This window comes from Octopus bimaculoides, chromosome 2 (assembly GCF_046866305.1).
Source record: "Octopus bimaculoides isolate indiv1 chromosome 2, ASM4686630v1, whole genome shotgun sequence".
Lineage (NCBI taxonomy): Eukaryota > Metazoa > Mollusca > Cephalopoda > Octopoda > Octopodidae > Octopus > Octopus bimaculoides.
The window spans coordinates 192,354,356-192,378,516 of NC_142929.1; the positions used below are offsets into that span (position 1 = coordinate 192,354,356).

The window sequence follows — 24,161 nt, forward strand, 5'->3', positions numbered from 1 at the left end:
AATCGGGCAGGTGAGGCAGTTTTCCTTTTCCTGATGGCTGTGGCGAAAGACGTTGTTTAGTGGACAAGGCTGAAAGACACGAGGACAGATACATCCCTCTTTGGCTGAGCTCTCATTGACTTCTTCAAGTTTCACTTGAAAAGGAAATTGAGAGTGGAGAGGGAAGTGCTGTCCTCGAGTGAGATTAGTGAAAGGTGGGTGAAAGTTGCGAAAATGGCAAGAGCAGATGGTACCTCTCTAAGTGTAGACCAGTGATTTGGAGAGAAGGAATAGGAGAGGGCACTTTATCATGGGGTTTCAGGGAAGTCTCGGACAGTGGGATTCTTCGATAATCCCAAGAGGCATTCCTGTATCAGGAGGGCCACATCTCTATCATCCTCCCCCTTTTTTTTATCTTTGTATGCTATGCATACGTCCCTTCTTTTCCAGTGTATACCGTGTATACTTTTTTTTTTATCATTTCATTATTTTATGTAAGCCCCCACACTTTATGTGTCTCTGTATTGACCCCCCCCCCCCCTCATCCTTCGTTCTTGTGGCAAATAAATGAAATCATCATCATCATCATAATTATTATTATTACTATGGCGGTGAGCTGGTAGAATCGCTAGCGCGCCGGACAAAATTCTTAGCGGCATTTCGTCCGTCTTAAAGAAGTTCTGAGTTCAAAATCTGCCGAGGTCGACTTTTGCCTTTCATCCTTTCGGAGTCGATAAACGTCTATAGCAGAAAGGATCATTATTATAATTAATAGTAATAGTAGTAGTGGTAGGCCAATGTTGACTGTGTAAACTTATGATCGAATACTTTCAAGTCATGACCATCCCGCCTTTCCCGCCCCCCAATAATTTTATGTACAAAATGACATTTGACTGCTATTTCTAGCAAGTCGAAGCCACATAGGGACTTTCTTTTCCTAACAGTAATAGCTATTGTTGTTGTTTAGTCTTTGGTCAGCCTTGACCGAGTAATCTCATTATCAAAAGCGTTCTAGTCGTGACCATCCAGTATATTCTTCTTTCTTTCAGACGTAGTGTATCTAATGCGTTTCCCTCGTTATCCAGTTGTCCCTTTTTTTTTAAGGCAACAGAATGTTATTTGAGGAAGATTTGGTTGTTATATCTAGCAGACTGACTGGCCGTATAGGTCTCTACCGTCATATTTTATCGTAAGATTAGTTTTAATAGTGAAATACAAAGACAAAACAAACCCAATCCGATTCCCTTACTATCACTGCCACCACCACAGCACCAACACCACCACAAACAAGACTACTACAAGAACTAGTTTATCATCATCATTATTATTATTATTATTATACTTTTATCTTTTCCCCCTCGTTTCTCTTTCTGTCCTCAACTTTTTATTCATCCACCCTCTAACACACACACACACACACACACAGATTGTAAACTTTCTTAATGTCCCCCTCATATGATGTCCTTGTGGCAAATAAAGACATCATTATCGGTAGTATCGTTAGCACACCGGACAAAATGCTTAGCGGCATTTCGTTCGTTTTAACGTTTGTTCCGAGTTCTAATTCCTCCGCAGTCGTCTTCGCCTCTCATCCTTTCGGGGGTCGATAAAATAAATATCAGCTGTGCACTGGGAGTGGGTCGATGTAATCGACGACTTCTCTCTCCCCCGAAATTGCTGGCCTTGCGCCAAAATTTGAAACCAAACCACCACCACCATCATCATCTTCTTTCGTTTCAATTACCATCGTCTACTTCTGAAGTTAGCTGTCCAGCTGTAAGTACAGTGCTGTGTTGTTCGCTGCCAGTCTGCAACACTGAACACACACACACAGACAACCAGCACCAAACGCTACCAAACACACCAGCAAGTGATGTCCAGCATTGAGGAAAACCGAAATCTTCGAACACAGCAGAAAAACTGAGAAACAGACAACAAGAATAACAAGAACAGGAAAACAAACTAAAAAGAAAATACGATTTATTTTACTTCTTCCCCCCACCCCTCGTCCTTAAAATAGTCCGAAAATTGGTAGTAGCGATGATAATGGTAGTAGTAGTAGCAGCAGTAGTAGGAGTTGTAGTTTAGTGATGGTGCTTAGCGGGAGAAGGAAGAGGAGAAGGGTGAAGAAAGAATAGGAGTAAGAAAACTGTTCTAATAGTTTACTACCCCCATCCCCTACCACCGGGTGGCACACACACACACACACACACACACACACACACACACACAGTGTTGTTGTTGTTCTTCTTCTTCTTCTTCACTGTTTGCTCCTTCCATTCCACTGCACCGTTTCTTCTCTCATTCCTTCTTCGTTCGCACTTTCTCGTGCTGTGTGTGTCTAATTGTCAGGGACCAAAAACTAAAAGACTCGGCAACTAACAACTCCAACAAACACAGAAAGAACCAAAATATTAATAATAACAATAACAGAAAGAAGACAAAGAGAAAAACAAAAAAAAAAAACAACAGTAAGAAGAGAACAAAAGAAAGAACGAAAGTGAGAAAGAAAGAAACTACCCACGTTGATTTTTGCAGCCGAAGAAAAAAAATAATAAGACAAGTCGAACTTGGTTCAAATAGTTAGCAGTGATGGAAGTTATGAACACTGGCAACAGTTGTTGAACAATAACAACAAGAACACCAGCGGCATATATATATATATATATATATATATATATATATATATATATATATACACAAAACACATCACCGAGTCTTTTCCCACCAATATTTGTCACTAAATCAAAGAATGTCAGAACACAACAGAGTTCTTGACGGACGGGTTACAAAACAAAGCACGTTTACAAAAAAATATTTTTAAAAACAAAACTCCGAGGAATTATCAGTTTATCTAAAAGAAAAAGAAAATATATTTCGATAAAAAAAAAAAATAACATTTGGAAAAATATATTAATAAAAAATAAAGGAAACCTAAAGATTTTGCCAAAATGAATTACATTGATGGAATGGTGCTTTTAAATAAACGAACCCTAAAAGACAAGGTTCGTTAATATTATTTACTATGGTCCCTCGTATTACACAGCGCTCCTTACCAAATGTTTGACGGCACCGATGAAAAAGAAGAAAAAATATTTATCAAGAACTCTGCATCGATTTTTGAAGAGTCTTTTAGAATGTAAACTACCCTCACTTGTGTGTTTAAGTGTGGTACCACCGGATTTCTGTTTTGTGATTACGAGGATTTCGAGGAAATTAATTTATCTGAGTAATTAACAAGTAATTATCATTCTTTCTCTTGGAATCTACTGTTTTTAATTATCTTTTTGGATATCTTTATTTCTTCTTCGCCAAAATATAAAACTGACATTCTGTATAACAGGGAAACAAAGGTTTATCTCGCTGTAAAAGCATCAAGTAAAAGTGAGATAATTAATCTTCGTCAGAAGGAGATATTAATTTCGGTTTAAGACAAGGATTGCTGAAATAACTTCTTATAATTAGAGAAACCTTTCGAAAAAAAAACCATATTTGTTGAACGAATGGAAAAATAAAAATAAAAGATTATCATTTTCATTGATAACAAGGAACGAAAGATATATACAAGTCATAGTGAAGAGAAGCAAATATCAAGAATTTGTTTTTAATAAGACGACAAATTCTTTGAACATCGAGAAATGTTTGAGTAAAAGACGTTGAGAAAAACAAGAAAAGGAAACTAGCCTCTTACTACGACCTGATGGCTTCCTAATATTAGTCTTGTTTTTCATGTAGATTGAATAACAGTAATCTATCTCTGGCTTTCTGTGATACGTCAGTGTCGACCGAGTAAAAGCGCAAGTTGGTTAAAGAATTGAGGGAAAACCCCCTCCTTGTGATAATTCTCGCTTTGAAGTTCCCACCTCATCACATCTTAGTTCTATGATGAGGGAGATTGAAAAATTTTGAATTAAACTGTGTAATTATAAAGTTAAATTGTTAATTAAAAATGTGTTAATGACATATTAGAATTGGGTGAATGAGAGAGAAAGCAGGTGAAAGAAAGCAAAGTGTGGAAGAATTTTTTTTGTAAATTGTACCTAAGAAAGAGAAACTAAGGCGAAAGATAAAGACGGCATTAAGTAGCAAGTAGTGACTGAAATGGTATTAAAAGACTGGGGGAGATATTTATATATAAGAATAAAGACTTCTTAAGTAGCTCCCTAATAGTGATAAGAGCTTTCAGATAATGAGTGGAGGGGTAAATAAAGTTGAACGAAAGGGAACAGGGAGCAGAATGATCCATCAAAGTGGGTACATTCATTGAAGAAGAATTCTTTAAAAGTTTAACCATTCCAGCAAGTTACCGGCTGTAAACTTGTTGACAAATATATAAATTAAAGACGGGACAGGAGGAGGTGAAGTAAAGCTTTCAAGTTTTCGTTTTTAATTCGATCTTGACAAATAAAATCTAATATACTAATTCTATGTGTGTGTTGAAGAAATTAATTTTTCAAAAAATATCTTGTTGAATATTTGTATTTATTGCTAGAACTACTTGTTAAAACCATATTCTATAGAACTGACTGATAAAAAAATTATTTGAATATTACTAAAAACAAAACAAAGACAATAATTTGTATTTTGAATGATATTTAAATCTGGAAAACATTCACCCAACTAAAGTTGTATAAGATTTAAACTACTGTGATATATAAAAACCTGTGGATATATTTTTTTAATAAGCATAACCAAGAATTAAAGCGGTTGGTCATCGCTTTAAAAACTAACCTGTTTTCTGTCAGCAAAGAATCGCTTCAACTATTATTGCTACTACTAACAAAGGTCGCTGATAATCGATATTTATTTGCTACAAACTGTAATTGACAATGATAAATATATTATTTTTAGGTCACGTGTAGGAATTAGAGAGAAAATATTTACATAAAAACGAGTAAAACGTCCTCATGAGCACGGTCCAAACAATACCACGAATTGGATACATCCAAGTCGTTAAGTCTGCTTTTAAAAAGGCAAGAGTGAATTAAAAGACCGGACAAAAAAAGAGAAGGAAAACAAACAAATTGTGAGATGGGCCAAAAACTTGTCAGGACAGAGATTAGGAAAGGTCTTCGAGCGTATGATGAACACCGCTATGACGAAGCTGTTCAAACTTGGCAAACTGTGTTGGCCAGGGTGAAAGACGATAGCAAAAAATTCGAAATTCTTGGTTACCTTTTGAGGGCCCACGAAGATGCAGGCAGACTGAAACAAATGTTGCTAAATTCCGTGGCCCAATTGAATTTAATCACTGCCAGATATCAAGCTAAACAAAAGAAAAGAAAAGACAGAAAAGTGAGCAAGAGTAATAAAAAGAAAGTGAAGAAAGAAAGTAAAAAGACGCGTAAAACGAACGAATATTATTGGAAACATTTGTCCGTTGCTTACTTGAATTTAGCACGGAGCAACGTGAAATTGTGCGAATATCACAAAGCCATTTGTTATAGCCATCACTGTATCCAGACGGAAATGTTATTAAATGGTAAAGGATCGAATGACCTGACCACTCTGCCTCGCTACTCACCGCTGGTCGTAACCCTCAGCCCTGTTGCTAGTATTTCTCATCTGCCACTGCATGGTTATGCTTACCTGACTCAAGCGCAGGCCTATGTCGGTCTGGGAGAATTCCCTAAAGCTTTACAACACTATGACGTAGCACTGGAAGTTGCCAATGCCAGATGCGATTCGATTTTAGCCATGTTGGTCTGCATTGGGTATGGTGACATGTTCCTTTCATTAGGTGACACTTTCTCAGCCCTTGGCTGGTATAAACGTGCCTATGGACACTTAAAAACTCCGAAAATTTCCGAGACACGCAGTGGCCCGCAACTTTGTCCGGTTACCCCGGCAGCAAGCCGGTACCAACGTTTACTAAACCAGCGGGTATCGGACTGCAATCGGAAAATGGGTAGAACTGTCGAAGCTATGGAAACATGTGAGGTAAGCACCGACACTTAATCAACATTAAGTTTTTGTTTGTTTGTTTGTTTGTTTTTCAGCTTATAAAACCCAAATATAAACAAAACTTACACGTTTGAACGATTTCCAAACACACACACACACATGCATACCTATCTAACCCTAACCCATAATCTACTGATTTCGTTTCCTCGTTGATATATTGCTACCAAAGTCGGCAAATTACAGGGTAAGAATTTACATTTTGTCGGCAAAAATTAAAGAAAAGTAAAGAAATTTTTTTTTTTACGATGTTGAATAAAAATATAGTTTTTCTGACTTAAATAACAGTTGCTGAGGAGAAAAAAAATATCGTAAATATTGTTTTTCATATATCAATATACAAACTGATTTCATTTGGGTTTTGTAACTTAAACTTAAGGATTAACCCCTTATTGTATGAATTAAACATGTATTTCACTGTGATATATACTTCATAAAATGTTTGTGGATATTTGGATTATCTGAAATTGCTTGTCTTAATTATTGCAATACGATAACGATCAAAATAAGTGTGTGAGTGTGTATATATATATATATATATATATATATTATATAATATAGTGTTTGTTTTATGTTATAATAAAAACAATTTTACATGAAACTGAAGGATTACTCAAAACTTTCCGTAGAGTAAAAATTTTATTATTCTTTGACATGAATAATACTGTCTGTGACTTCGAAGTTTCCGTCATCTAAGCCATTATATATATAAAGGAATTATTGTATAGTTTCTCGTGTTTTCTTCGCTTTGTCTGGGAAGTAGTGCGTGATTAGTTGCCAATGTTTGTGTATTTATTAAAGGTAAACAAACCAGAAGATATTTCTGGCGCCTGTCTGAACTGAACGTTCTGTTTCCTGTTAACGGACAAACCCAGTCCTTAGTTGGTGAGCAGATAACTATAAATAATAATTTACGATTTATTTCATTTATCACAAGTGTTACAAATATGTATATATATATATATATATATACCCCGTTGCCACATGTTTCTGATAACAGTGGGTCTGTATATTCGGAGATATTGAAAGTGAGAGCTCTCCACTGGATGGTCATCAGAATTAAAACGATAAACAAGTAACCATGGAAATGGGTGTCGTTTTCTCAATTTCTCGCAAATATACTTCTGTCTGTCTGTCTCTCTATGATAATAGCTGATATAAATGTTGGTTAGTTTCTCCAGTCATGCATTACATCGTATATAGATGAGAGATACAGAGTTAACATACAGACTGGAAGAGTACACATACTAGGCTTGAATACAGGCTATGAGTAAATGAGCACCACACAGAATCAGAGATGTAGATAACAGAATAGTTACACAAATGAGAAATTTGTTTGTTTGATTATATTCTAAGGGAATACATATTTTTCTTTCGAAAATTAGTATTCCTTATTTCATCATTTTCTGTAAGTACCTAGAAATTTGAGAAAGTTCAGTTATAAACCTCGTTTGTCCACATCTCCTGATATTACCAAACCTATTCTTCCAAAGTTACACGTCCTGTCTCACATGATCAATCAGACTCTATTGTATGTTCGACATTTTGCTGGTCCCAATACACTTTCTGCATCAATTTAGCTCTTGTTTGATGTCACGCCACTGCCTGGCATGCAGGCCAACACTCCCCCCTCCCCCCACTGATCAGAAGGCCATTCCATTGCAGCTTAGTGGACTGGAGCAACGTGAAATGAAATGTTTTGCTCTAGGGCACAATGCAGTCAGTTTGGGAATTGGAACCACTAAAATTCTTCAAAGCAGAGTGCCCCAGCGTGTAATGATTGAAACAAGATGAAAGATATGAGTACTCGGCACAACCTGTCATTAGACAGGGTTGACAGTAGACTTACAACCAGCCTAGATAAGTCAACAATAGGAAGGTGAGGCTTTCATCCATCACTCAACAATAACTGAACAGAACCAAATACTGGTAAACAAATTTCAAAATTTGTTTCCATCTTCTGAAGCCTAACTATTTAATTAGAGAAATAACTGAAGGGATTTGTTACTGTGAGACACGGGGACGTCTAAGGAACCAGTCCTTAATCACATAGATCAGTGCTACTGAAAGTGGTGGTCCACAGATCGGTGCCGGTCCATGTACCATCAGTTGCCGGTACGTGGCAAGTTTCCAGAAAAGAAAAACATTATAAAATCATCATCGTTTAACGCCCGTTTTCCATGCTGGCATGGGTTGGACAGTTCGACTGGGGTCTAGGAAGCCAGGAGGCTGCACCAGGCTCCAGTCTGATCTGGCAGTGTTTCTACGGCTGGATGCCCTTCCTAACGCCAACCACTCCGAGAGTGTAGTGGGTGCTTTTTATGTGCTACAGGCACAGGGGCCAGAGTAGGCTGGTAACGACCAAGATCGGTTGGTGTTTTTTAGGTGGAGATCACAAGAAATTGCCAACTTTTATTATCTTTATTATATATATTGTTTCCAGTATAAATTAATATTACTAAGAAATATTACTTGTCCCTGGCACATTGGCAAAAAAAAAAAAAGAACTGCCGGTACACCACATCAGATAGTTTGAGAAGCACTGACATAGATCACACATGTAATATTAGTATAGTACGATGATGAGCAGGACTCAGTCTTTAGTCTCAGACATCACTCATTCATGTGGTAGCAGTTCATTTTAATTGATGAGTAAGAGTCCTCATTAGTCAGATAGATCAGTTATGTAGTAGCAGTACTGCATGATGATGAGACTCAATCTTTAGTCATGTAGATACTTTGATCAGTTACTTACTAGTCGTATGTGATGATGATGCTAATTAAGTCAATCTTCAGTCACGTAGATCAGTCGTTTAGTAGCATTGCAGTAAAATATTGAACAGGCGTGGCTGTGTGGTAAGAAGTTTGCTTCCCGAGTACATGATTTTCGGTTCTGTCCCACCATGTGGTACCTTGGGCAAGTGTCTTGAGATTGGATATGGTGGACAGAAGCCTCTGTTCACGCGCGCGCGCGCGCGCGCGTGTGCGCGCGTGTTTATATCCTTATTTCTTTGTTGCCCACAAGGGACTAAACATAGAGGGAACAAACAAGGACAGACAAAGGGATTAAATCAATTGCATCGACCCCAGTGCATAACTGGTACTTAATTTATCGACCCCCAAAAGGATGAAAGGCAAACTCGACTTTGGCGGGATTTGAACACAGAACATAACGATGGATGAAATGCCATGAGGCATTTCACCCAGTGTGCTAATGATTCTGCCAGCTCACCACAATAATAATAATAATAATAATAATAATAATCCTTTCTACTGAAGGCACCAGGCCTGAAATTTGTGAGGAGGGGGCTAGCTGATTTCATCAACCCCAGCACTTAACTGGTACTTGTTTCATTGACCCAGAAAGGATAAAAGGTAGTCGACCTTGGCAGAACTTGAACTCTGAACATAAAGATGGACAAAATATTGCCCAAAACGGGTTTGTCAGCACTCAGCCTTAATAATAATAATAATAATAATAATAATAATCATAAGAACTTTTTTACTAATATGTACAAGGTTTGAAATTTTGTGTGGAAGGAGCTAGTCAATTACATTGACCCCCCCCCCCCCCCCCCCCGTGCTCAACTAGTCCCTTTTTATGAACTCTGAAAGGATAAAAAGCAAAATAAGCCTCAATGGAATTTGAACTCAAGAATGCATAAAGCTGGCAGAAATGTAGCTAAGTATTTTGTTCACATGCTGATGATTCTGTCAGCCCCACCACCTAATTATAATCACGTGATTGATCAGACTAATCAGATGTTGTTATTCATCGCTGATCACAATGTGCTTTGCATCATTTTTAGCTTTCGTATGATGCCACCCTGATGGCTAGGAAAGCAGGCCAACATTCCCACTGATTGGAAGTTTAGTCTGTTGCAGGGTAAACCATTTACAGGTGAGTGGACTGGAGCAATGTGAAAGGCAGCGTTTCATTCATGAACACATTGTGCCACTTGGTCTGTGAATTGAAGCCACCATTTAGCAATTGAGCACAACACCCTAACCACTAGGCCAGGCACCTTCATAATTATAAGAAAATTATAATAGTAATATTTAATTTGGGGGTGGGGGGCTCCAACAGGGGTCTCAGGGAGTAGCGTTTCTGCCTTCCTGAGCTAGTTTTCTACAACATTTCTTAAAAATCGTGGTAGAGGCCTTGGTCTCAGGAACACTCATGTCTAGAAACTGAGATTGGGGTAAGCATGCTCCCTGTAGAAAATTCAGCCCCAAAAAAGCCTCATGATTGCAAAGGAAAATGGGTATCAGCCAGCCCAAAAGTTGGGGTGGGCTGCACCTAACAGCCTTGGTTGCTATGAAATTAAGGTAGATCCAGCCACCCTCGTTAATGGAGAAAACCTGGATTTATAACACTGGAGACACAGAGAGAGAGAGAGAGAGACACACACACACACACACACACACACGGTTTGACTTCTTAGTTACTATATTTTTTATTGTAATACACAACTCTTCTGCCTATTAATTTTGAAAATTCTGAAGAATTTAGTAATTTTGTTGTTATTAAGCAGGTGTTTGGAACATAACATGAAATTTTGATGGAAGGTTTTAATTTAGATCTTTTTAAAACAGGAAGATCGTATCATAGATCCAAGAGTGGTCTCAGGTAGGCTAATGTCAAATATGCTAATCCCTTGCAAACATGTAGGCCAGACACTTAGCTCCTTTCCTAGCACCTTATTTATTTATTTATTCTTTTACTTGTTTTAGTCATTTGACTGCAGCCATGCTGTAGCACCACCTTGAAGTCTTTTTGTCACACAATTCAACCCCAGGACTTATTTTTAAGCCTGGTACTTCTTCTATTGGTCTCTTTGCTGAACTGCTAAATTACAGGGATGTAAACACACCAACACTGGTCTTCAAGCGATGATGGGAGGACACACACACACACGATGGGATTCTTTCAGTTTCTGTCTGCCAAATGTACAAGACTTTGGTCGGCCTAAGGTGCCCCCATGCAGTGAAACCAAACCTGGAACCATGTGGTTGGGAAGCAAGCTTCTTACCACACAGCCGCACCTGTGTCTATTTATTATTATATTTTTTTATTTACCTATTTTTACTGTAACTAGGAAGACATTCAGGTTTGGCTATCAGCCTATCTCCTCAACATTTGGGAGTGGGTCCTTGAAAGGTCAGTCAGGCTCTCAGCCACACCAGTCTCCTCAAATTTAGGAGTGGGTCCTTGAAAGGTCAGTCAGGCTGTCAACCACACCAATCTCACAAAAATCTGTGAGTGTGCCTGCAAGGATCATGAATAAGCCTGCTTCCTTCCCCAACTTACAAAAGGAAGTATTAAACAGAAAACATTAAAATCAACATTAACACAAAAAAGAAATAATAATGAATATGATAAATAGGATGAGTGTGAGAAAATTGAAACCATTGTAGAAATGTTAACTTGATAATCTCTCTCCTCCTTGAAAATCACCAAGGAAATGGCATCATCAACACCTTTTGTGTTGTTGTTGTTGTTTGGTATTTCCAACAAAATGAGCTGTGTAGTGTCATTTTTTTTTTTTTTTCTGTAATTCTGTAATTTTTCTTTTTTTTAGCTCTGTCCCTCCACCTTGATAACCACACATTGCCAAAAATTTTAAAGATCAAATGAAACCCACTCAAATTTAACAAAAAAAAAAACTGCAAAATTTAACAAAAAGGATCTACTCACTTTTGGTCCCTTCTCTTTGCCTCATGTACCTACCCACACACTCTCCATGCCCCCACACATTTACCATACACCCTACTAGCCACTCCGATTTCTCTCACCATCACTTGCTACAGTCACCTCTTCCCCCTCCACATTCTTATGGAACATCCCCTGCTATCCCCTCTGTACTGCCCCCCTGCTATATGAGGGTAGGTCCTAATGCCTCTCCAGCACCATCTATTTCTCACTCTCACTTTCTCTCTAACTCTGTCTCTCCTTCCTCTCCTCCTGGGGTAGCCAAGTATCTTTCCTACAGTAAGACATTTATTTCCATCATTCTCTTACTCTCTAACCTTTTACCTGGCATAAAGCCACTTCCTATGGTTCCACCCCACCCCCTCTCCCAGCTAGGAGGTCTTCATCTCTTGAGCTACTTAGCGACCCCACTGATGTCGCTGTCACATAAAAAGCACCAGTGCTGGTGCCATATACAAAAGCACCCAGTACACTCTGTAAAGTGGTTGGTGTAAAGGAAGGGCATCCAGCCATAGAAACGATGCCAAAACAGACAGAGCTTGGTGCAGCTCTCCAGCCTTGCCGACTCCTCTCAAACCATTGAACCCATGCCAGCATAGGAGTCATATGTTAAATGATGATGATGATGATGATGATGATATCCACCTCAGAAGCAAATTTAAAGGAATAAAACTTGGTTAAACTCGTTAAAGTAAACATGAACTAAATATCACTGATCAGCTAGAGGGTTCATGAAGCAATGCTGATTAAAATATAGTTGTGCACAGTTATACAAGGGTGAGTCAAAAAGTAATGCCATTTTGTTTAGGACATGTATCATACATCAAAATGAAGCTGGTCCTCTGTGGATCACATCCCCACTTCTCAACATAGTCACTGTTTCTCTCAATAGCAATGTTCCACCTTCGAATGAGAGCATGTATCCCTGTTGACTGTTCTTTAAGCCACTTCTTCACTACCTCCACACTCACCAGATTTAGCGCCTTCAGACTATCATCTCTTCGGCCCCATGAAAGAGGGTTTGAGAGGTAAACATTATTCCAGTGACGAGGAAGTGAAAACTGTAGTGAAGAAGTGACTCAAAGAACAGTCAACAGAATTTTACGGGGCAGGGATACATGCTCGCATTCGAAGGTGGAACATTGCTATTGAGAGAAACGGTGACTATGTTGAGAAGTAGGATGTGATCCACAGAGGACCAGCTTCATTTTGATGTATGATACATGTTCCTGTGTTGGTAATTAAACCTGTCCCAAGCAAAATGGCAATACTTTTCATTAGTAAGCTAGTGTTTAGAATATAAATCAACTTGAAAATTTGTGGGGATGGATTAATTTAGTCATCATTAATCTGTTTTTTGGTTTATAAATCAACATGGAATTTTGACGGAACGTTTTAATTAAGATCGTTTTCAAACATGAAGATTATATCATAGAATCGGGGATAATCTCAGGTAATCTTCCACAAGGAAATCCTGTTAGTTTATCAGGAATTATTGTTGAATCACCAACGTGTAACTCCATATCATGACATTCCTATAGCAACCAGATTTAGCATTACCAGAATGAAACATTGCATTTTCACGTAATTCTTGTTTAGTTTTTGCTTGTTTCTTTTTCTAAATTTTAACAACACTCCTACTATTTCTTCCCCCCCCCCCCCCCACTGATTTACATCATTTTCCATGTAAGCACAAATGTAAAGGATTTTTCCATGAAGTAAACAATAGTTTTTTTTTTACTACGGAGTGCTGACCGTTCTTACCAAGTAGTTATGATAATAGAAAGGAGATGACTAAGGAAATAAAAGCTTACACCATTTGTCCATTCATAAGCTCGTGGTTAGCGTTTCATGACACTTTTGGACAGAGTACTTTATTCCACATGCCTTTGTTCACCCACTTCTTGGGAATAAATTACATGGCCTTATATAGAATTATGGTGTGTGGTTTAGTGGTTAGGGTGTTGCACTCGTGATTGTGAGCTCATGTTTTCAATTCCTAGGCTGGGTAGTTTGTGTTCTTGAGCAAAAACACCCCATTTGATGTCGCCCTACAATCACTCTGACATATCGTACAACATGCACCTGTACAGGCAATGTGTCAATTTGATGGAGGGAGCAATCACTATAAACAAATTACCTGTACAGGTTGTTCACCAAGCAGCTGCAGATTGTAGAGTCCACAGTATTATATTTGCTTCTGCACAGGTATGCATACGTGATGACATACACTGTTTGGATCTGTGTCATAAACAGTTATTGCAATCTTTGTTAAAGTGTGTTAGGAATTAATAGTAAAAAGAGGAGAGAAGAAAAACAAAACAAACAGCCCATGGGCATATGGTATAGTGGTTAAGAGTGCGGGTTACTAACCCCAAGATTCCGAGTTCGATTCCTGGCAGTGACCTGAATAATAATAATAATAACATCGGAAAATACCTTAGGAATGAGAACCCAGGTTTGAAATTTCTCCAAGACACCTGATGAAGGCTGGAGGGTATATCAACCGAAACGTGTTAACAACAAACAAGATGAGGACAAATATCCGTCAAATGTAAATAATGTAAATAATTCCTCATCTCTTAAATATAGAACTGCACAAAAAGAATAAGATTAATTGTTTGGTTGTTTAATTGGCCTAATTCAATAATCCTTTAATGAAAGACATTCTGGCTGAAATCCTCTTTTCAGACTTTTCAGTCATCATGTATCTTGGACTACATGAATTTGGCCTTCTTTTTTATAAAAGCAGTCATATAATATTTCTACAGCCATTTGGCTGCTATTTCTGTTTCTGTGCACCTCTGGAGAAACTTCTTTGTCGTTTCCTCCAGTGGCTGTCCACATTGCTAAAAATTAATTCAAGAAAACCTGTTGTTGTTACTATGGTTACTCAAGAGGAGAGAACTCTAATGTTTTAAAGACTTTTATTCAAAGCAGCATGAGATATTTTGAGCCCAGTGAAGAATTGATGTAGGTTTGCGGTAGATGCAAACACAGTGTCTGATGTTTGGTATAGAGTGAGTCTAAATACAGGCATTCTTTGATGGTTGATCAGAACCTCTATGTGGTACCTTGACCTGCTAGAAATGGCTGCTAAATCTCCCTCAAATCACGCCCTGCCATATTGAACAAAAAAAGGAGACATTGGATAATGTATTCTTAGATACACTATGACTGAAAACACATTTGCAATATAACAGCCACCCTTCTAGATATCTCCCTTGTACACAAATGTTGTTTAACCCTTGGTTGGTCTTGATCAAGGGTTTTCCTACTGTGACCATCCTGTGTGTTTGTGTATCAGTGATTATATGGTTTAATATGCCTTGTTCTAAAATAGTAGGGTGTGATTTGTGGAAGGTTTGGCTGTTATTTCTAGCATTCAAAGCCCTGTCATTGGCATGTTTTTTCCTTAGTCATTCATGCCAGTAAACCAACAGCTTTCAAAGAACTTATCTTTGGAATGGAATGCAATGACTTGGATGACAAATTTGTCACCGAGGAGTCTTCATGCTGCTGGTTCCAGAGCTAGAAATATCTCTGTAAATATCTGAAAAATGTCCAAAAGAAAAAGATTTTGTTTCCTGCCAAGCTCTGAAGTTTTCGCTTGGCGCAGGAGTGGCTGTGTAGCTTACCAACCACATGGTTCCGGGTTCAGTCCCATTGCATGGCACCTTCTGCTACAGCCTCGGGCCAACCAAAGTCTCATGAGTGGATTTGGTAGATGGAAACTATGTATGTATATATATATATGTGGTTGGTGTTAGGAAGGGTATCCAGCTTTAGAAACACTGCCAGATCAGACTGGAGCCTTGTGCAGCCTCCTAGCTTCCCAGACCCCGGTCGAACCATCCAACCCATGCCAGCATGGAAAACGGACATTTAACGATAATGATGATGATGTGTGTGTGTATGTTTGTGTCTGTGTTTGTCCTCACACCATCGCTTGACAACCGATGTTGGTGTGTTTAATCCCCGTAACTTAGCAATTTGCAAAAGAGACTGATAGGATAAGTACTAGGCTCACAAAGAATAAGTCCTGGGGTCGATTTGTTCGACTAAAGGCGGTGCTCCAGCATGGCCACAGTCAACTGACTGAAACAAGTAAAACAGCCATCGACTTATTAGGAGAGAAGGGTCCTGAATCCTTGCTCTCAACATTTCTCCATTTCTTGAAAGGAAGGGACACAAATGGTCCCGATGATTCTCTCACAGTGCAGTTGATTTTGAGAAAGAGAAGACTTGACCTCGTGCTAGCCAAAACAGATGAAAAGCAAAGCTGACCTCAATGAGATTTCAACTCTGAATAACAAAAAAGCTAAACACCACAAGGTATTTCTTCTCCCATGCTATTAATAGCTGTGCTAATTGACTTGTGCCTTCTAATCAAGTCTTTTGACTCATTATAGGAATATATTCTGAGGATTTGAAGACTATTCCCCTCAGCTCGCGATGAGGCCATCAACTTCACTTGGTCCAGTTTCTTTAAGTACTTCCTCTTCCCATCCTTACCACTTCTATCAAATCAGAACTTTCTTGAGGAAGAGAAATTATTATTATTATTAAGGTGGTGAGCTGGCAGAATCGTTAGCTGGATGAAATGCTTAGCAATATTTCACCCGTTGCTACACACTTTCATCAAAGCCTCATCAATTGACCCCCCCCCCCTCAATTCCAGATCTGCTTCTGGTCTGTTTGTCTTTTAATCAAACAATCAATTACTTAATTGGTTAAATCCTGAGATACAACAAAATGTTTCAACTACACACTTAACATCAAGAATGGTGCAAACCAAATACAAAAGCAAAATTGATTGCTATTTCTAGTAAGTGACCACATAAAGGGCTTCTGCTATTGTTTTGTTATTATTGTAAAGACAGCCAAGGTACACCGGCCAAAATACTTAGGGGCATTTCTTCTGACTTTACATTCTGAGTTCAAAACCTGCCGAGGGCTACTTTTGGGGATCATTAAAATAAATATCAGTTGAACAAGGGACTTAATGTAATCAACTTCAAAATTGCTGGCGTTGGGCCAAAATTGAAAAGAATTATTGTAAGCACAGCTAGGCTGGCATATTGGCAGAATCATCAGAGTTGTATTTCTTCCAACCCTTTATGTTCTGAGTTCAAGTCTTGCTGAAGCCAGCCATGTCCCCTTTTGGGGTCACCCGTTGTCAACAACAACAACACACACATACACACCTGCAAGCACATGTCTCTGTCTATCTTTCTCTTTCCGAAATGCCTAGAGATTAGGGTCTTGCACTCATAATAGCCAGATTATCGAACTGGGCAGCACATTGTGTTCTTGAGCAAAACACATCACCTCACATTGCTCTGCGGATGCGAGAGTAGCAGAATCATTAGCAGACATGCTTTACACTGTATCTTCCAGCTCTCTACATTCTGAGTTCAAATCCCACCTGCCTGGAGAAGGCAATGGGAAACCACCCCAGTATTCATCTCAAGTCTAGTCATGGCAACCGAAGTTCCAGTAATCCACTTAACGGTTGTAGGGGAGGGTATGGGTCCTTCCAGGTCATAGAGAAAGTGCTGGAGAAGGTTCACATGCACAGGACCTTTTGCCCAAGGATAGACCACCTCTAGACTAGATCATAAATGAGGGAATCTCTGTGTTGTGTTTAATCTGCTAAAAATAGTAGCCTAAAGTTCCTCATATTGCTTCTTACCATCTAAAAGAAAAATGCAAGTACACTAGAGTTTATTTAAACTTGTATCTATATATGTCTGGAAAATGGTGATTATGGTTTTGGAATGTCTTTGAACATAAAACACAACCAGGGCTGACCAGCTAAGAGCTACACCATACCAATTGCTACTGCAGTAAATAATACAACCTACTAGAAATAGTAACCATCCAAACGTGGTTGATGCCAGCCCCCTCGTTCCAACTGGCTTCTGTGCTGGTGGCATGTAAAAAGCACCATCTGAACGTGGCCAATGCCAGCACCGCCTTGACTGGCTCCCATACCGGTGGCATGTAAAAAGCACCTACTACACTCTCGGAGTGGTTGGCGCTAGGAAGGGCATCCAGTTGTAGAAAACATTGCCAGATCAGATTGGAGCCTGTTACAGCCTCCTGGCTTCTCAGACCCCAGTCAAACCATCCAACCCCTGCCAGCATGGAAAACAGATGTTAACCAATGATGATGATGATGATCGCCTTCAACCACATCTTAGCATGTTAACCACAGCAAAGTCATTAGATAAAGCAATCTTAGATAACCCTAAAAAGTTGGGATGGTTATGGCTGGAACACGTTTGATCATAGGGCTGTTTGATCAGGGGCAGACCTGGGGCTAAATACCAGCATGTACACTTAGGGCTAGGTAGATTTGACCCTGAGGTGAGGCAGGATTAAGAACTTTAATCCGTACACTGCAGGGACAACAGCTAACCATCATTATCACAAGCTTGACTTGCTAGAAATAACAACCAATTCCCTCGTATATCCCATGAAGGACATACTAAATAATGTAGTCCTAGCAATGCTGTGTGCTGGAGTGGGAGAATGAAAGACAGAATGGCTATATTAATCATGGCTGGGATGCTTTTCATCCTAAGCCTGTCTGCTGGATCAGGGATAACCTGGGGTTAAACAACATTAAACAGTTATCATGAGCCAATGGGGAAGCCTCAATGTAGTTGCTCAAGCAGCTAGAAATAGCAGCCAAATATCTTTTATAATCACAGCTTTGAGCTTTATAAGTATGAAGTACATTTTGAATGATATAGTCTAAGATACACCACCATCATCATCAGTCTGTTAGGTGGATCAGGGGATGGTACAGCTGGACCTAGGGTTAAACAGCAACAAGAACAGCTGTTACCACTGGTCTTAGCATTGTTTGTGAAACACCCTTACCACCACATTGACCACCGCCACCACCAGCACCATAACAGCACCACTACTACCAGCACCATAACAGTTACCACCACTCTTACTACTACTACTACCTCTGCTACCACCACTACTACTACTATCACCACCCCTCCTACTACTCCTACTGCTACCAACAACACCAACTCTATTACCACTACTACTACAACCACCATTACAACTACTGCTATTAGTTGCACTCGCTTGTACCCCAACTTATTGTACTGAGTACACTCAATTAGTTGGTTTGGGTGAGTGAGGGTGGGTAGATGTGGGGCAGTATAAGGCAAGTTTGGTATGGCGAGAGAGAGATGGAGGTGGTGGGGGTAGACTTATCTGCATATTTCTATTGTTCCTTAACCTTTTTGTCAGTGCCATCAAAAAAGCCTCCTCCACCTCTCGCCACCTCACATCTACCCTACTTTACCCCACCCCAGCCCCCCACCCGTCCTACCTCCAGATGTCCCAACCCACCATAATACACACCTTCTGCATCAGTTCTTGCTGATATTCTGTCTGGAATAACCGTTTCTTGCTAACAGATCTTCTCTAACAAACTTTGATATCTTCACTTTCAATAAACAAATACAATATGTCTGCTGAAGTTGTCTTCACCCCCCCCCCCCCCCCCCCCCTCTCTCACTCTCTCTCACTCTCTCCCCCTCTCTCTCACTCTCTCCCCCTCTCTCTCACTCTCTCCCCCTCTCTCTCACTCTCTCCCCCTCTCTCTCACTCTCTCCCCCTCTCTCTCACTCTCTCCCCCTCTCACCCCCCTCTCTCTCACTCTCTCCCCCTCTCTCACTCTCTCCCCCTCTCTCTCACTCTCTCCCCCTCTCTCTCACTCTCTCCCCCTCTCTCTCACTCTCTCCCCCTCTCTCTCACTCTCTCTCACTCTCTCTCCCTCTCTCTCCCTCTCTCTCTCTCTCTCTAGTCTTTTCTGTTTTTTTCATTCCTCATTTCCTTTTCGTTTCCTCTGCATTTTTTCTTCCCTTTTCCCATTATTTCTTGTCCATCACTTGTTCTTCTTTTTGTCTATCCTCCCCCAGTGTATTACTGGTGTGCATTTCTTGAACAGTTCAGTAGACAATAGTTTTCAGCACAGTTCCACATTAATCAAAATTTAAACTTTTAAAAACCATACAAATGTGAAACCAGTTGAGTGCATTAATTCCTTTTTTTTTTGTTTTTAATTCTTTTTTATTTATTCCAGTCATTTGACTGTGGCCATGCTGGAGCACTGCCTTTAGTCGAACAAATCAACCCCAGGACTTATTCTTTGTAAGCCTAGTACTTATTCTATTGGTCTCTTTTGCCAAACCGCTAAGTTATGGGGACGTAGACATACCACCATCAGTTGTCAAGCAATGCTGGGGGACAAACACAGATGCACACACACACACATATACGACGGGCTTCTTTCAGTTTCCATCTACCAAATCCATTCACAAGGCTTTGGTCGGCCCAAGGCTATAGTAGAAGACTGTGGCCAAGGTGCCACACAGTGGGACTGAACCCAGAACCATGTGGTTGGTAAGTAAGCTACTTACCACACAGCCACTCCTACGGTTGAGTGCATTAATGTTAATATAAATGAATTTGTGTGTATTTCTATCTTTTGTGTGGATTAGTGATGATATATAACCGAGTGAAATTGTAGTCCTGGCCGATGCCAGTGCTGTCTGATTGGTGAAAACACACAGTTCAGTGTCGCCATCTATTAGGAATGCAAAACATTGTTGTTTTTAGTGTTTTGACACTTGTCAATGAGATGTGCCTAAGAGAGGTAACTCTGAATGAATTTAATAAAGTCATAGCTTTATATATAATTCAGTCATCATGTTGACTGATTTGCACTAGTAGATTACCCGGTTGGGGTAAACAACTAGTTTAAATTCTGCTCCTACTTAAACACTGATTTGCACTAAAGCTTCGTTGTTAACCATGACTTAATATTTTGGTTTCAAATTTGGGCACAAGGCCAATATTTTCAAGGGAACAGAGGTAGATCTATTACATTGCCCTCACTGATCAGTTGACACTTATTTTATTGACCCCCAAAAGGCTGAAAGGCAAAGTCGACAATGGCACAATTATTAAGTTGAACCTGACCTAATTTTTAAATTGAACCTGACTTGATTATTAAAGTTGGACCTAACCTAATTATTAAAGTTGGAGCTGACCTAATTACTAAGTTGAACCTAACCTAATTACTAATTTGAACCTGACCTAGTTATCAAATTGAACTTGACCTAATTATTAAGTTGAATCTGACCTAATTATTAAGTTGAGCCTGACTTGATTATTAAATTTAATCTGACCTAATTATTAAATTTAATCTGACCTAATTATTAAATTGAACCTAACCTAATTATTAAGTTGAACCTAACCTAATTATTAAGTTGAACCTAGCCTAGTTATTAAATTGAGACTGACCTAATTATTAAGTTGAACCTGACCTAATTATAAAATTGAGCCTCACCTAATTATTAAAAGGAACCTGACCTAATTATTAAATTGAACATTATGATTTATGCCCTTTCCTCCATTTCCTCTGAATGCACATCATAAATATGCAAACATTCGCATATATACATAGAGTAATTCAATATCTTTTAATAACTAAAGAATTCCAGGAATGCTGAGAATGGCAATAGATGTGGTTATCCCTTCTCCTTCCCTCTCTGCCCTTCCCTCCTCTCCTTGGCATGTTTACTAGAGCAGATCTATGGAGGTACATTCTGTGGTCCAAGAAATGATTCTGCATCTGACTTTCAATTCCCAGATGGATTTATCCCACTCATGTCACTAATGCTCTTCATTAAAGATGTCAATGTCTCTACATCCCACACATATTCTGTTTAATAATGACTTGTGTTGTTTTGTACCGTTTGTGAAGGAGATGAATGTTTGAAAGTTATGTAACAAAGTAAGGGCAGTGATAAAGATGTGGTAATGATGAGGGCACGGTAGGTGAGGGATTACCGGATCAACCTCAGTACTTGACTGGTAGAGTACCTTTTTGGACCCTGAAAGCATGAAAGACATAGCTGACCTCAGCAGGATTTGAACTTAGAAAGTAAAGAGCCAAAAGAAAATGCTGCAAAAGCATTTTTTCCCCCTTTTTTTTTTTTCAACATTCTAACAATTATACCAACTTAGTCATAATCTTTTCTACTCTAGGCACAATGCCTGAAATTTTGGGGGAGGGTCCAGTTGATTAGATCAACCCCAGTATGCAACTGGTACTTAATTTATTGACCCCGAAAGGATGAAAGGCAAAGTCAACCTCGGCGGAATTTGAATTCTGAACGTAAAGACAGACGAAATACCGCTAAGCATTTCGCCTGGCATGCTAACGTTTCTGCCAGCTCACCGCCTTACCAACTTAGTAATAATAAATAAATAAATAAATACATTACATTTTTTTTTTTAAATGCTAAAATAAATTTTATTAAAAAATTATTACGTGTGTGTGTGTGTGTGTGTGTGTGTGTGTGTGTGTGTGTGTGTGTGTGTGTGTGTGTGTGTGTGTGTGTGTGTGTGTGTGTTTGAAGAGATTTTTCAGGTGTTAGTGATATGTGTGTATAGTGAAAGCTAGATGCATGCTTATGTTGAGGGGTTTGTTTTGGCATGTTCCATTCTTATCAGCAGGGCTCTTACCCTACATTAGATACAGATGGTAGGTGCTTGTGGTGGGTCCAAATTTTCTGCCAGCATCTCCCTGCTCCTAGCAGCAAAGCTCCCAAGTATTCCATGTTGTGTGTATATCCTCTCCGAGCTTTCTTTTCGTATTCTTTGATCAGTTATCAGCAGGTGCAAGTTGCTTGGAGATGAAGCAGATGCCAAGTTAACCACCACTTCTCTTTATCTTAGCTGCAGGACTTTCATCCATTAGTGGACTCTGCTGTTTGTAGCAGTTAATTTAGTAAATGTAGGGCTCTTCATGCACCTAGCAGACTGTTTAGATATTAACTACAAGGAGAAAACTATGAATGCTTAGTCATCTGTAGACATCTACGGTCATTTGGTACGAGTTAATAGGATTCTTCATCTTTACCATTAACAGGCACAGGCATGGCTGTGTGATAGGAAGTTTGCTTCCCAACCACATGGTTCTGGGTTCAATCCCACTGCATGGCACCTTAGGAAAATGTCTTTAAAGCTTTGTGAGTGGATTTGGTAGATGGAAACAGAAAGAAGCCCCTGGTGCATGTGTGTGTGTGTGTGTGTGTTTGTTTGTCCCCACCACTGCTTGACAATTGGTGTTGGTGTGTTTATGTCCCTGTAACTTAGTGGCTCAGCAAAAGAGACTGATAAAATAAGTACCAGGCTTAAATAAAAAATGAGTACTAGAGTCAGTTCGTTCAGCTAAAAATCCTTTAAGGTGCTGCTCCAGCATGGCCGCAGTCTAATGACTGAAACAAGTAAAGGATATTTATTGTCATCTTTTTTTGTTATTGTCTTCAAAGTTTTCTTCATTGTTATCATCATCCTCATCAGCATCATCATGGCCTTCTTTGCTGGCATCCAGTTTGCCATGCTTGCATGGGTCAGACAAAATTTATTGAGGTAGATTTTTCTACAGCTGGATGCACTTCCTGTCACCAACCTTCACTTCTTACCAAAGCAAAAGGATATTTTACCCTAGTTGAGACACTTTTCTACTTTTCTTGAAGATTGCAAATGGCACAGCACTATTTGTGTGACTGTAATATTCGTTTACACTTAATACAGCATATATGGAGACATACTCAAACGCACAAACACATATATTACATACGTACATGTGTGCATTAGCATATGTATATATATCAGCAATGGGCTTCGATACAGTTTCCATCTATCAAATTTACTAGCAAAGCTTTGGTTAAATAATAAGTTAAAAATAGACAAAATTTATAAAAGATCAAATAAACAAGAAAAAGCCCAAAACTACCTCACCGAGGAAACAAAGAAAAAAAGGAAAGAAAGGGTGGTGAACGAAGCAGAAAAAGATGGTGGGGGAGTAAATGGCTGTGTACACCTCAGAACAAATGGTATGTTTTGCTGCACCTTATGGACATGATTGGAAAGGCGTTGCCATGGAGAATGGCCAGTGACACTCAGTGCAGCAGCCACCCCTCCACTCGAAACTCATTTCTCAGACTGATCGTAGTTATCCCGATTTTGCAGAGAAAATCAACAGACTGAGATTGGAAAAGCACCCGAGGTCTCAACAGTGACCATCACAAGCCAATAGCAGCCATTTAGGCTCCTCTATTTGTTTATTTTTCTCTTCTCTGCATTATGGGTGGTGAAATTTTGGTCAGCTTGAAGTTAGAGTAGAAAGTATTTGCCCAAGGTGCCAAGCAGTGGAATTGAACCAAAAACAGGTGGTTGTTGTTTGAACTTCTTAGCCACACATCCATCATTATAATTAGCTTTGCTGTCATTGGCACTGCTGTTGCTGGCATTAATAACATTAGCCTCGTTAAGATCATTTTCATTTGCACATAAATCATTAAGATTAGCATGGTTATTATAAATAGTATTAGTAACATTATCTCCTGCAGAAAAGCACTTTACAATCTTAAATGGGAATTTACTGGACAGTAGGGACGAA

The 24,161-nt window shown here is 39.2% G+C and overlaps 1 protein-coding gene across 1 annotated transcript in view; it reads left to right on the plus strand.

The window, feature by feature from the left end:
* Window positions 1-1,268: 1,268 nt before the first annotated feature.
* LOC106881946 (43 kDa receptor-associated protein of the synapse) overlaps window positions 1,269-24,161 on the plus strand; it is a 78,213-nt gene continuing 55,320 nt past the window's right edge. Inside the window, exon 1 of the mRNA XM_014932477.3 lies at window positions 1,269-5,919. Coding sequence (XP_014787963.1) covers window positions 5,011-5,919 — 909 coding nt within the window. The 5' untranslated portion in view covers window positions 1,269-5,010. The remainder of the gene's footprint in view (window positions 5,920-24,161) is intronic.